General features: G+C 48.7%; 5 protein-coding genes across 5 annotated transcripts; 3 read left to right on the forward strand and 2 right to left on the reverse strand.

The window, feature by feature from the left end:
• Positions 1-83: 83 nt before the first annotated feature.
• Positions 84-440, reverse strand: ARB_06190 (uncharacterized protein; the record flags this gene model as incomplete). The annotated part of the gene is made up of 1 exon (XM_003015832.1): positions 84-440. The coding sequence occupies one exon, from the start codon at positions 438-440 to the stop codon at positions 84-86; it is 357 nt and encodes a 118-aa protein (XP_003015878.1).
• A 3,958-nt stretch (positions 441-4,398) lies between these two features.
• ARB_06191 (uncharacterized protein) lies at positions 4,399-5,062 on the forward strand (the record flags this gene model as incomplete). The annotated part of the gene is made up of 2 exons (XM_003015833.1): positions 4,399-4,579; positions 4,656-5,062. 2 exons carry the CDS (start codon positions 4,399-4,401, stop codon positions 5,060-5,062), a joined length of 588 nt encoding a protein of 195 aa, XP_003015879.1.
• Positions 5,063-6,157: 1,095 nt separating this feature from the next.
• On the forward strand, positions 6,158-8,647 carry ARB_06192 (uncharacterized protein; the record flags this gene model as incomplete). Its single annotated transcript, XM_003015834.1, has 1 exon — positions 6,158-8,647. One exon carries the CDS (start codon positions 6,158-6,160, stop codon positions 8,645-8,647), a length of 2,490 nt encoding a protein of 829 aa, XP_003015880.1.
• Positions 8,648-9,248: 601 nt separating this feature from the next.
• On the forward strand, positions 9,249-10,285 carry ARB_06193 (uncharacterized protein; the record flags this gene model as incomplete). The annotated part of the gene is made up of 3 exons (XM_003015835.1): positions 9,249-9,380; positions 9,566-10,019; positions 10,077-10,285. 3 exons carry the CDS (start codon positions 9,249-9,251, stop codon positions 10,283-10,285), a joined length of 795 nt encoding a protein of 264 aa, XP_003015881.1.
• A 180-nt stretch (positions 10,286-10,465) lies between these two features.
• ARB_06194 (uncharacterized protein) lies at positions 10,466-11,768 on the reverse strand (the record flags this gene model as incomplete). Its single annotated transcript, XM_003015836.1, has 3 exons — positions 10,466-11,312; positions 11,385-11,523; positions 11,720-11,768. 3 exons carry the CDS (start codon positions 11,766-11,768, stop codon positions 10,466-10,468), a joined length of 1,035 nt encoding a protein of 344 aa, XP_003015882.1.
• Positions 11,769-12,787: the final 1,019 nt, after the last annotated feature.

Raw genomic sequence — 12,787 nt, forward strand, 5'->3', positions numbered from 1 at the left:
TAGACTGTACTCCATGACTAGTAAAGTATAGACTAATGTTTAGGGTCTATTCGTTTGCTAGAATGCCAAGGCCTGAGGCTCTATCAAAGAAACTTTATATGGTGGAGATCAGATGATTTTCGGGTGAAGCTTTTTTCAACGTCAAATGCCAAACACCAGAGAGAAGTGGCATGTAAGCTGCGAGGGATATTTGGACCAAGGGTACTTATGGAATGTTTCAATGCTTCCACTCTCCGTCGTGGAGCGTTGTCGGGTAATGTCAAGCCATGCTGCTTCCCGATGATCAGGCTCTCTACAGGGGGTCTGCATGACCGCTGCTGCTGCATGCTCGGAGGCTCCTTCGCTGTCAACCGACCAACCGTCAGCGGCGGCATCTTTTCTAGCACAGAATCAAGCATGCTAGCGAGGATATCGAGAAAGTACTCCTCTCCGTTTACCATTGCCCGCCGCGCAAACTGGAAGCTACTGGTCAGGAGAAGGTGTATCCTGTCAGAGTTTCCATTCTCGCTAATAAACGATAGCTTATTGGCATATGCCTGGCTCGCATACTGAACAGCTCGACTTCATAGCTGGTTCTGATTTATCCTTTGAAGAGCTACGCGACGATCCGGGGGCATTACCCGATTATTCATGGCTCCTATTTGGTGATCATGAAGAAGTAGCCCGTCACGAGCACAATTGTCCGAAATACATTTCTTCCAGATTCTCAACATGAACGCTACCACTAAAATTTTCCAGGACCTCTTTGATGGCGAATAGGAAGAATTTCAGCACGTTCTTGTCGCAGGCGGCAGCGGCCAGTCTACAACCACTGCTGCTGTAGTGCCATCTTTTTCCCAGCCATGTTTTACGTCAGCCAGCTTCTTTCCCATACCCGTGAAGGCTGTGGTGGCCAGCAGCACCTGGTAAATTTTAGACCTTCCGTAAGATCTGCGTCCACAAGTCGCCCATCGTCTTGACTTCTTCTGGTTACTGGCGACCACGAGTTCAGAAAGAACATATGGTACAGCTTTGACCATCCCGCAGCTCATCCGTTTTGTTCTCCTAGATGATCTCCTGGTACGACCTGACTGTCCCACCTGCTCAACGCCACATATTCGAGATAATCAGGCATCAGCTCCCGGATTGGAAGCGGAGATAAAAACCCAGCCTTTTCATGACTAGGTCAACAAACCAGGACAAATACTTGAAGCGCGGTGAGGAAGCCCAAGCAGATCTTTCACCCACCCGTCTATCGGATCCGTAAGATCTGTCAGCAATACAACTCCTAAAGTAGCTAGCAGTTTGCCCCCGTGCGCTCTCTGCTTAAGTAGATCCTGCGCTATTTCTCTCGAATTCTCCAGAATGGCACATATATGGTATAGGGTATAGAGGAGATACACCGGCCAAGTACCAGCTGGCATAAGATAAGAAGGGATCGTGAATATTCCGACAATTTCCGCATGCACGTTTGACGTGTGCTAAACATATTTCCACGAGAATTTCGTGGACTTATTAGCCCAGGTGGAACATCTTGATCCCCTTGATGTTAATTTGATCACTCTGAAAGAACTCCATTGCCGAGGCTGATAAACACTCCTTCAACCTTCAGGAGCAGCCCACCAGGTTTGATCCGTTTATGAGTTAACATGCCTTGCTAAACTGGTAACAGCTGCCGTGATCCCTATGGTCACCGCCAGTTCCCCCCAGTGTGAGGGTCAGAAACGAGAACGACTATTGAAAAAGGGAGACAAAATCCTTCTTTGTCGATGACCTATCAGAGAGACCGCTGATAGGTTCCCAGCAGGTCCTTTAGGAATATGGCGGGGAATTTCATCGATTTTGCTCCAATTCCCACTTTCCTGACACGAGCCTGACCCATAGAAAGGCCACATTACTGCCAGCCAACAAGGTCTGCTGGACTTGGGTGACTGTCTCCTGGGAAGGATTCTGCTCGAATACCAATTTGGCAGCTATATCAATCGACATTATACGAGATTTTCGTGTTAAAGGTATCTAGCCAGGCCCTCTGATACTGGTCGAGTTTACTCTCTAAACGAGCCGGCTGAGGCCGGAAGAGGATAATAAGCTTCAGTCCTGGCGTTATCTTTTTCCCCTGGCTGGGAACAAGTAATTACCCCTGAAGCTGTGTTCTGCTGGATCAGAGCTTGGAAACCCCTTCACAACAGGACAAAACTAGAAATGACATATTTGGTTGTCTTTGTCCGTCCGAAGGAGCTCTTGATGTGAGGATATAGGTCGATCCATAGATGCAGAATACCTCATGATTGTCAAAGCGGGTATTGAAGCAGGTATTCCAGTCCCTGTCGCTGTTAACGCAGAAGTAGTACAGCAAGACGTTATCTGCAGCCTTAACCACTGGCTCTAATATCTCCGCGATATTGAGCGCCAGCATAGTCTCCAGGTTCCAGGATCCCCTAAGACCCAGGGAAGTGGATTATTTGCATCTACTTGTCACTCTCGATAAGTGGGGATGCAGGATGAGCTGTTAGCAAGTGTCATCAAATCTATGCATTATCGTAAATACGATGAGTGACTTCCGATCAACCTTGGGCCTCATCGTCCTAGATACGGTTGGTATGAAAGAGATGACCTATTTTACGTATTCTCTAGCAGTATCTATGGCGTAGGTATGTCAAAGCTTGAGCCTGTGCAAATCTGCGTAGTCGCAGCGCCCAGATAATCAAGTACTGACATCCGTTAGCCCACTTGTCTCTTTCTCAAAACAAGAAATGTCATGCTCATGTGCGGACTGTCCCAGGTGACTCCATGGAGTGATTCCTGGAAGTAATCAGGCCATAATAAAACTACAGGATTCTGTAGTCCCAAGACCGTTGGGGCATCCTGCAAAGGTGACGGGGTCATTTTGAATGGCCTCGGAGATACACTAAGGCATCTTCCTTCATCTAAAATGGCGGCGATATTAGCCTTGCCCATAGCTGTGAGGAACTATCGTATCGGCTGGTGTGTGAGGATTCGATCGTAGGTGATAGTGATGGCAACTATGACCCGGATAACCATGGTATAGTCACGAGTGCTGGTAAAGGTAGCAGGGTGGTAAAGGGAGCCACCTGAATATGGGTTCTGCTGGGCCGAAGGATGTTCCCTCGGCGGCCACTTTAGCGTTGGTGTGGCTCTTGCGTTCTAGAAGGGCAAAGCACGAGTCAAGCATCAACCTTGCTGAGGATCTTGACCTGGTTAGATACGGAGTGAGAAATCGACAACCCCTAAGGCTGGTTATCCGGTTACCCTTCGCTGCTACTGGTGGAAAAGGCCCCACACAGGCTGATTAACTCTAGGTTCCCACGTGGGAGCTAACTCACGCTAACTCGACCTGGCTAATGCTGAAGGACCCGCCCGGTCGTTCACACGTTTAATCCTTCGTCGAAATCCTTCGTCAACTTTAAAGAGGACATCAGTTTATTTCGAGGCATCTCAGTCTGTGATATACCCTATTAATCCCCCGCTCGGCTGCCTTAGTGGGTTAAGCAGCGTGCAGAGGCCCTAAGCCTTCAGTCCCCACGTCATATTTACCACGAGCCATTCACTCCCTCAATCTAGTTAAATCCTCTGCCCAGGCTCGAGTTTAGGTGCAACTACAGCTCTTAAGGAAATTCGCATCCCACGGAATTCCGAGCAGCGCACCCAGTTATACCCACCCAAATGCGAGTTCATAAGTAACTCGTTGGCTAGATCCCTGATGAGGGCCTGTAGGATGCCAATTCTCTTGCTAACTATAGAGTTTAACACTATATATAGCTAAAGTTCTGCGCGAAAGCCATCTTGCTATCAAAGTGCCTCACTATATTGTACACCATGATGAACACTTAGCAAGGTGGTAACTAGCAACAGGTAACACATAGTGCATAAGGCATTCAAGCTGAACCAAGCACACAAGACCAGCGCTTCCCGCAGCGTGTTGCTAATGGTTCCAGGAGAAAGGGTCCGTATGTATGGAATACGGCCCAAAACTGACCCCTGCAAATAGATGCGCTAGACGAGGCGCTTATGCAAAGTACCAGGCCAGATCCTGGGCGGCTATCCGCCTAAGATTTCGATGGAGAAGCTGCCCAGACTTCCGTTGAGGGACCGTAGACAGAGAGTTTGTTGATTGGGCTATCTTGATCTCTACAACATGCCACGATGCTACCTAACGCCCTCCCGGAAAATTCTTCCCAAGAAAATCCTACATAGCAAATCCTTCAGAGAGAATCCTTCGAAGAGAATGCTACGGACTACATGCGCTCCCAATGAACAAAGTGCTGCTATCCCATCATCTGCTCGACTATAAAAACAGTGGACTTCCTCCAGTTGTCAGTCACAAATACACAAGCAGAACAACCTCAGAGAACAGTCCAGCTTACCTATTCTCACCATCTTTCCTCGCCTTCAGCCATCATGAAGCTTCTTAACCTCCTCTCCATTACCTTTGCCCTTAGCGGTATCTCTTCCGCTATCCCTGCCACTCCCGAAAAGGCACTCGAGCCTATCACCGGAACCGTTGTTGGCAAAGGTGTCACTGAGCATGGCGAGCCCTACACTATCACTGCTGACTTCGTTGATATTTCCGATAAGGACTGTAAGTTACCTATCACCCGTTCCACCGAGACAGTGGCTCGAATTGTCCCTTCCTGAGGCTAATGACTCCGTTATAGTGGCCCTTTTCAAGAACAACCCCGGAAATGCCACCACCGGCCTTGAAAAGCGTGGATTCGGCTCCAAGGGGAACTGCGACCAGTGGTATGAGAACAAATACTGCTACTGCGGCGGCGCAATCTCCAACCGTGGAGATTGCTACTGGGGCAGCCAGGAATTCTGCAACATGCACAAGTTCAAGAACTTCCGCAACACCTCGCTCTACCATGTCAAGTGGCTGCCTACCGTTAAGATCGAGTACTGGGTTACCAACAAATGCAACCACGACCGTTACGTTGGCGACAACTGCGGCGGTATCTTCCTCGACCTCATCGATTGGTGCGAATGGTCTTGGATGACTGCTAAGGGAGGCCACCAGAACTTCGACGATTGCCTCTTCTTCCGTTTCGATGTCAACGGCCGATAAATGTCAGGAGAAGACTGAACACAAGAGTGCCTTGTTCCATGGAAAGATCAAAGACAAGAGCGCATTTTTCTAGGGGGAGATTGAAGAAAGAAGTGGTTTGTTGTTTAGGAATTTAGATAGCATAATAAATAATAAAAGACAAGATCTCACAGTGGGAACCTACCACTGTCCAAGAAACATCCTTTTGCAAAAATTGGTATTATGAATATATTTTATGCTGTAAACCCTAGCAGCGATAACTATCACTAGTTAGTTAAATATCAGACGACTCCATCCTTGCATGAAGTAAACACACCCGAAACGATGTAACTGCCGGAGCTTTGCGCCTATCATGCTCGCGAGTCGCGAGTAACTAGATAACTAAGAAAGAAAAAAAAAAAAAGAAAAAGAAAAAAAGAAAAAAGGCATGCCGAATACGGAGTAAAGCCCTCGCACTCTTCCATATCTCAGGTTTGTTTATTTACTCCTGCGGTTACACAAACCGCCTGAACGGCGTAGCGCGTCTATCTGTGTTATTATTTTTCCACTTAGTTAACTAACGCCAGACGCGACGCCGTTGCCAAGAATTGGTGTTTGTTGATGTTTTGATTTGCATTTCGACCAGCCAATCCCTGCTTTAGGCAACGAGCTAGCTAGCGAGCGAGCGATGTGTTATGTTTTGGCAATAATAATAATAACAAGATCACATACAGCAGCCCGGAGGCTTCGCTGCATGTATAAATAAACTGCGTGTCTCACTCCTGGGGTTTGGGGTAGTCTACTTTGTGTTAGTTACTCCATCGGTTCCTCTCAGACGCGCTTATTTAACTAGGCACTGTTTTTGCTCGACTCGGCAGAGGACTCTTGCATTACATATCAGTATATATACCAACACATACTTCGAACCTCGACGCGGGTACACTTTTGCCGGCTCTTCAATCCCCAGGTAAGGCAATTATTGTTTACTTTTCTTTGTATGGGATGAAAGACTCGCTTCATTGTTCGCGATCTTTTAAAAGGGTCCGTGGATGGTGGCGTTTTGGTGAAGACGCTTGCTGTACATCAACACCACTGCGTGGCCTCCCTGGTCTAACGAACCACAAGGATTTGTGAATTATGAACAAGAAGTCGCTAATAGAATCTCTAGCACCACCGGATTGGTTAGTGAGCAGACTACAGGTTCTCCAGACGTATAGGTGGTGGTTGTTCTCTATGCGCCCTGGACTACGAAGCAGAGCTGGCGATCCGCCAGTTGAGACCCGGGTTACTCAAGCCGAAGCTCCCGCTGAAGCCGGAGAAGGGTCGGCCTCCGTGGTCCAAGAGCCAGCAGCATGTTGCTCTCTTGATGAAGCGCCGTGTACGCCGCGCAAAGCCCGGGCCTCTCGGCGTTCGAGGAAGCGGGTTCGGTTCTCTGATCCTGGTTGCCACATCGACCAAGATAATACCCCAGAGCAAAGCGATCCATCGACTGGACTAACACCACTCGTGTCGCGGACTACACTTCTCGCAGATCAAACTGGAGATGCCGCTGTTCATACATCACGAAGTGGTAGAAAACGGCGAGACTCGCGTCTGCGGCACTCTGATCCTGCCATTTATTCCCAACTTCGACAGACACAGGCAGAGATGGCAATGTCAACCCCTGACTCAAACATATTCCGGTATCTACGTTTTCATGATATCCTTGATCCGCGATCTAGGAGGCGGATACAACGCCTCGGCTTTAGTGAAGCAATGAATGAGATTGATCGAAGACGGAAAGAAGAGAAGAGGCTCCAGAGGCAAAAGGACGAGCAGATGAGGCAACTGCAGATGGAAGTCGAGTCGTTAAGAAACCAAAGGATGGAGATAGACTGCCAACATTCAACCACAGAGGAGAGCGTTTGCAAGACCCCAGAAAGGAGTGAAAGGCAACACTCTCATCCCATAGAAGAATCCTTATTGACTCCCTGCCCGAATACGAGCGGAGATTCTGCGGCAATAATGGACGATGACACGATGGATGAGGATTTTAGCGCACCAAACAGCCCTCTATGGACGCCCATGGCCAGCAGTACTCCAATATCAACGTTTGGGCGTGCGGTCTCGTCAACAACTTTATCCGACCCAAATACGTTGGCCCAGATTGAGCAGCTTACTAGTGAACTTAACGACAAAAACAGAGATCAGTTGTACCTTTTTGAGGAATGGCAAAGGATCTCAGGACAGCCCAATGCTGTTACCCAGGATAATGAATCTGGAGAAGAACACAGCGCTTTACCCCCGCCTGACCTGGCAAAGCAGGTCATTGCAACACTGCAAGATGCAACTGTCAGGGCAGCTGAGGCAGTTCAAAATGTGAAAGATCTTCAAAGTGAGCTCTCTGGTCATGGCTTTGATGGAGAAAGTGCGGCGGAAATTATTGCCGGTATCGAAGCGCATTTCCGACATGCAAGAGTGGAGCTCGAAAGGCTGGTTCCAGGGGAAACAGCAAACGCAAGCTTATCAAACTGGAAAGCTATTATTGATGCTTTAGTTGATCGAATCCACCGTTTGGTACGCGGATTAACACAGGCCAAAGATCAAATTAAAAGTGGCGAGGATCGCGAAAGAGCGCTAAGAAAGCAGTTCGATGCCACTCTATTCCGATTGGAGCAAGAGACAAAGGAGAAAAACAAATTAGGGAAATATGCGGAATCGATCGCGGAGGATACGCTTAACATGCGCATCAAGCTACAGAATATGGAAAGAGACATGAAAGAGCAAGAAACAGACAAGATCCGGCTGCAAGATGCGTTAAGCAAGTATAGAGAGGACTTACTCATGCTTGAGAGGCTGAATTCAGAACTAGAAGACGAGGTGGCTGCTTCAGAGAAGAAAGCAGAGAAACTGACAATGTTGAATAACCGAATGAGGGATGCAGGCAATCTCTCCCAGGCAAGAATATTTGAGCTCGAAGGCCGCCTCAAGAGAGAGAAGGAAACGACTGCATCCATCGAGGCGTCCCTTCATCAAAGCGATTTGAAGGTCTTGGAGCTTAACAAGAAGATAAAGCTTCTTGAAACTGAGAAGGAAGAAGTGATTTCTGCCCTGGAGATGGCTGCCAAAGAACAGTCTGTCGAGCATCAGAAGGAAGTTGGAAACCTCAACCTTCGTCTGTCCGCCATCTCGACCTCGCTCAACGAAACCAAGGCCGAAAACGCAACTTTGCAGTCTGAAAAGGCACAGTTAGAGAAACGGCAGAGGAACATGGAACGTATATCCTGGAATGCAATCCGACAGACCCAGCAGAAACAGCGCGAAGCCATGAAGGCCATTGTTGAATGGCAAAACGGGATCCAGCTACTGGCCAAGGATGCTGGTCGACCAAGCACCTGTGGCGACGCCATGGCTGGCCTACGACACTCCTTTAATGGTTTCGGAAGCGAGCCCATCACACCAGAGACCGTGAGCAGATTCAAAAATGTAGAGATTGGGAAGGGGAAGAAACGCAGACGGTGTCCAGATTCCGGGGTCAACATGGTGGTTGAAGAAGACGTGTGGTCCGAGTCCGAAGCACTCCCTTCGAGTGCATGCAAGCCTACAACGGCATTCCCTATTATATCACCAATCTCTCCGCGAGCGTGAGGGATACATATTTACTTTCGTCACATTTTCACATCTACCTCTCATTTTGAATATTTCATTTGTCATAGCCAGCGTATCGAACCAGGTCTTTCTTTTCAGAGAAATCACAGCCCTGTACCTATACTATGAGTTTCCTAATAGAATTTACCTAATATTTTCCTATACTCACCACCGATCGCTTCAAATAATAATACCTTTAAACCGTGACCGTGAAAAAGCCGTTAAAATTTGATTGATAGTCAAAAGGTTGTTCTTTTTATAGATCCAGTCTGCCAAGCCACCTGCTGACCGCCTTCCAAGCATCTAAAACCCGAGGTACGTCATTTCAGCAGAAAAAAAGAGTTGGTTGAAGCAAGCATCAAAAAAAGCACGCACATCCAGCATCAGACAGAGCTTGCCTTGTTGAAATATAAATGTACTCAAGGCCTACAAGTTATCATTGAACAGCCTTCTATCCGGTCCTCGCCGTTAGCCGGTCGCTTTTATACCATTCACCGGAGTCTGTTGGGTCGCGTGCCCAAACACAACAGGCCTAGAGCCAGCCTACAGCCCAGATAATCAACAACTACAAACGCCTTGAAGGGCTGTTGAGCTTTAAAAAATGACATCCGGAGATTCAGGTCCTCGATACAAGCTTCAGATCACTGCTGGGCCGACATACGACACATCAACGCACTCACTCGTCCATGTGAACACTGATACCAACCTATGTATTGAGACCGAGCATGCAAAGGTGAACCTTTGTCTTCGTATACAAGACTACAATGGTACCGTCCTTGCCTAGTGTTTCTTGAATCCATGAGGATTTCTCTCAGGAATAAACACTAATGATATCTTTTTTTTTTTGTACCAGGTCTTCCGGACTCCTCACCAAAAACACATGTCCACTTTTCACACCCAACTCGCGTAAACGACCAGTACTCTCTCGCTATCTCATTTGTACCGAAAAAGGGACTAACCGGAAACGATCTGGTGCTTGGGAATGATCTGGACCGCCCTATACGCGACAGGCTCCCGCCAGGATCAAGCTATGCGTTTAAATTTATCAAGTGGTGGGTTGATCCGGGGTTAGAAGGGGACATATATGCGGATAAACCTTATATCTATGGGCCGTGTCTGTCGAGTTGGAACTATTTCCGGGTTTGTGGTAAGGAGGATGAAACGGGGAACTCGGAGGCGGAAATACATGAGGCTGTAGTTGAAGAAGGGGGTGAAGGTAGTGGGCAGGCAGTTCGTGAGGAACTGCAGATACCCGACGACAATGGCCTGAGACAGAAGTTTTTCCTGGACGAGCAGAAGAGGAAGGACTTTGAGTTTGAGCCGGGAAGGATATATAAAGCGGACTTTGGAAATCCTTACATTGGATTCAGTGGTATGATATACCCCCACCCCCAATTGAACGGATTATGTCGAATCTAACGAGAGACAGATTTCACGATCCGTATCCCTGGCTTCCCGGTCCCGGTTACTAAGTATATTGACGAAAAGAACCATGAGTTGCGGTATATCTTGAAGAACAAGACTACTGGGGACATCTACTTCGTGGTGCTGTTTACGCTTCTGATGCAAAATGGGGCAGAGGTAGAGCCACTAAAGGATGAGAGTGCGTCAGGTGAGGCAGAGGCAGAGGTTGACTAGACCTACTTGTAACGTGATGGTTTGCATAGAGGTTAGCGGGGGGGTATATAGAGGAGTCATTTGGCAGGAAAGTTTTCTTTTTCTTTTTCTTTTTTTTTACTTGGTATGAACCATCTGTCTAAGTGTACAAGATCAGAGCTTGTAGAAGTGGTAGGCAAATCTCTATACTAGGAAAAAGACCTAGAGTTTCTTGAGGACATCTTCCAGAACCTCGGCAGTAGTGGCCTTGCCACCAAGGTCAGGGGAAAGGAGCTTGCCCTCGTCTAAATTGGCGTCGACAGCCGCATAAATCTTAGCAGCAGCCGCACCTTCGCCCAAGAACTCCAACATCAAAGCTGTGCTTCGTATGGTGGCAATGGGGTTGGCAATACCCTTGCCCTCGATGTCGGGAGCACTGCCATGGCATGGTTCACCAATAGCGAACCCATCTCCGACATTGGCGCTAGGAACCAGACCTAGACTTCCAACGAGCGCGGCAGCACCGTCCGACAGAATATCTCCGTACAGGTTGGGAGCAACGATGACATCGTAGTATGAGGGTTGTCTGAAGAGCTTGTACACCATTGAGTCGACGATTTGTTCCTCGACGTTGACGCCGCTGAATTTTTCGTTGGCCAGGGCCTTGCGGCATGTCTCGCGGAACAAGCCGTCACTTTGGCTGAGGACGTTACTCTTGTGCGTGATGGTGACCATGGGGCTGGCAGTAGTGGTATTGGCAGACTGAGCCTGACGGATCTTCTGTCGTCGGAGAGCAATCTCGCCCGCCATGGTACCGATTCGGAACGAGGCGTTTTCAGAGATGCGCTTGATGGCCTCTGCTACCTTGCCGTTGGGGGTGTCGTAGGTCTTCTCTTCCTTGACGTAGAGGTCCTCAGTGTTCTCACGGACGATGACAAGGTCAATTGGTCTGACAGAGGCGTTGGCGCCGGCCGTGGTCTTGACTGGGCGTACGTTCGCATAGAGGTCTAGCTTCTTACGAAGGGCGACGATGGGGGACGAGTATCCTGCGACCTTGGTTGATGGAGAGCTAGGGCAGTCATTTTAGCCCACTTATCTCAATTCCATGCTGGTCAATAGTTACAGACAGAGCTGGGCCTACCTGACAGCTCCGAACAGAGCACCGTCACATTCCTTCTTGAGGGTCTCGACCGTCTTGTCTGGCAGGGCAGTCTTGGTGCGCAGAAAGGTGTCATAGCCCGCGTCGAGGTCGACAAAGGAGAACTTTAAGCCCAACGACGCTGGAAGAGCTTCGAGAATGCGTCGACCGGCCTATTGCAGAACAGATCCTTGGTCAATGGAGCTCTGGCGGGGGGTTGTATTTCTCTTCTTCACAAGCTGCAGGAGAGCTGCTTCAACGTACCGGGATAACCTCCCTACCGATCCCGTCGCCCGGAATGAGACCTACGGCAGCGTTAGCATTTTGTCAGGTAGCACAGGCAGCTTTAGGAATCAATTGACCTATCCTGAGTGTTCTGGCAGCCATCTTGCGTGCGCTGTCGCTGCTTTGGCTTCGACTTTCTTCGACTCATCTTGGAGGTTTTTTATTTTACTTTTTCTTTTCTTTTTTTTTTTTTTGCTGGAGAGCCTGCTGAGTCAGCATGCTCATTCTATCAGATGAAAAAAAAAAAAAAAAAAAGGTAAATAAAATAAAATAAAATAAAATAAAAGCAGCAAAACCGAAGAAGATTAAAAGAACTTGCCATGAAGAAGATAAAGCTGCACGATAAAGGGATAGAGGGCGAAGGTGGTGATGCCTGAAGCGGACGAGGACGAACCGGTGGGGGGAGACGAGACGAGACGAAAGGCTGAAGCAAGCCATGACAGTCAGTTTGTTTACAGTAACGAGGTTATACGAAGGGCGACGGCGACGGCGACGAGATGAGCTGGAGCAGTATTTTTATGATCAAACAAGGCCGTCTTTTCTCCTGTTTCGTGGCTGGCGGCGACCCTGTGTAAGGGCAGAGTCGACAGGTAAATATGATACCGGGCCGCCTGCGAGATGCAGAGCAAGACGGGCACCTGCGAGAGGGACCCGGCCGGCCAGCCCAGGAAGCTCCAGTCGTAGCTAGCTGTGCTCCATAGCTAGCTGTAGAGTTGGCTATATCACAGCCTGTTATTGCTTGGGTAGCGGCCAAAAGAGCGCAGAGACAGCAGCCTAACCAGCGGCCAGACCAGAGACACCTCAGCTGTTTGTTACAGTTGGACCGTTTTATATACGGGGTTTCTTCGCTGCTGGGCGTCTCGTCTCATCCCCGTCTCTCTCTCGCAGGCAGCCAAACAACAGCTAACTAACCGACTGACTGACTGATAGTAATCAACAACAGCAACAACAACGACGACGACGGCCGTTTCACTCGCATCTCCCGTTGGATCCGTCAGCTTTTCGTCTCGCTGTCTGGCCTGGCCCTCGCACTGACTGTCCGTTGCCGTGGTTTCTGTCTGCATCTCATCGTCATTACAGACTTTCAATAGTGCCGTGTCTAGCTTCCTCCACCCTGAAAA

Source organism: Trichophyton benhamiae (genome assembly GCF_000151125.1).
Source record: "Trichophyton benhamiae CBS 112371 chromosome Unknown Abenha-G-c-322p01.r1, whole genome shotgun sequence".
In the NCBI taxonomy this organism is placed as follows: Eukaryota; Fungi; Ascomycota; class Eurotiomycetes; order Onygenales; family Arthrodermataceae; genus Trichophyton; species Trichophyton benhamiae.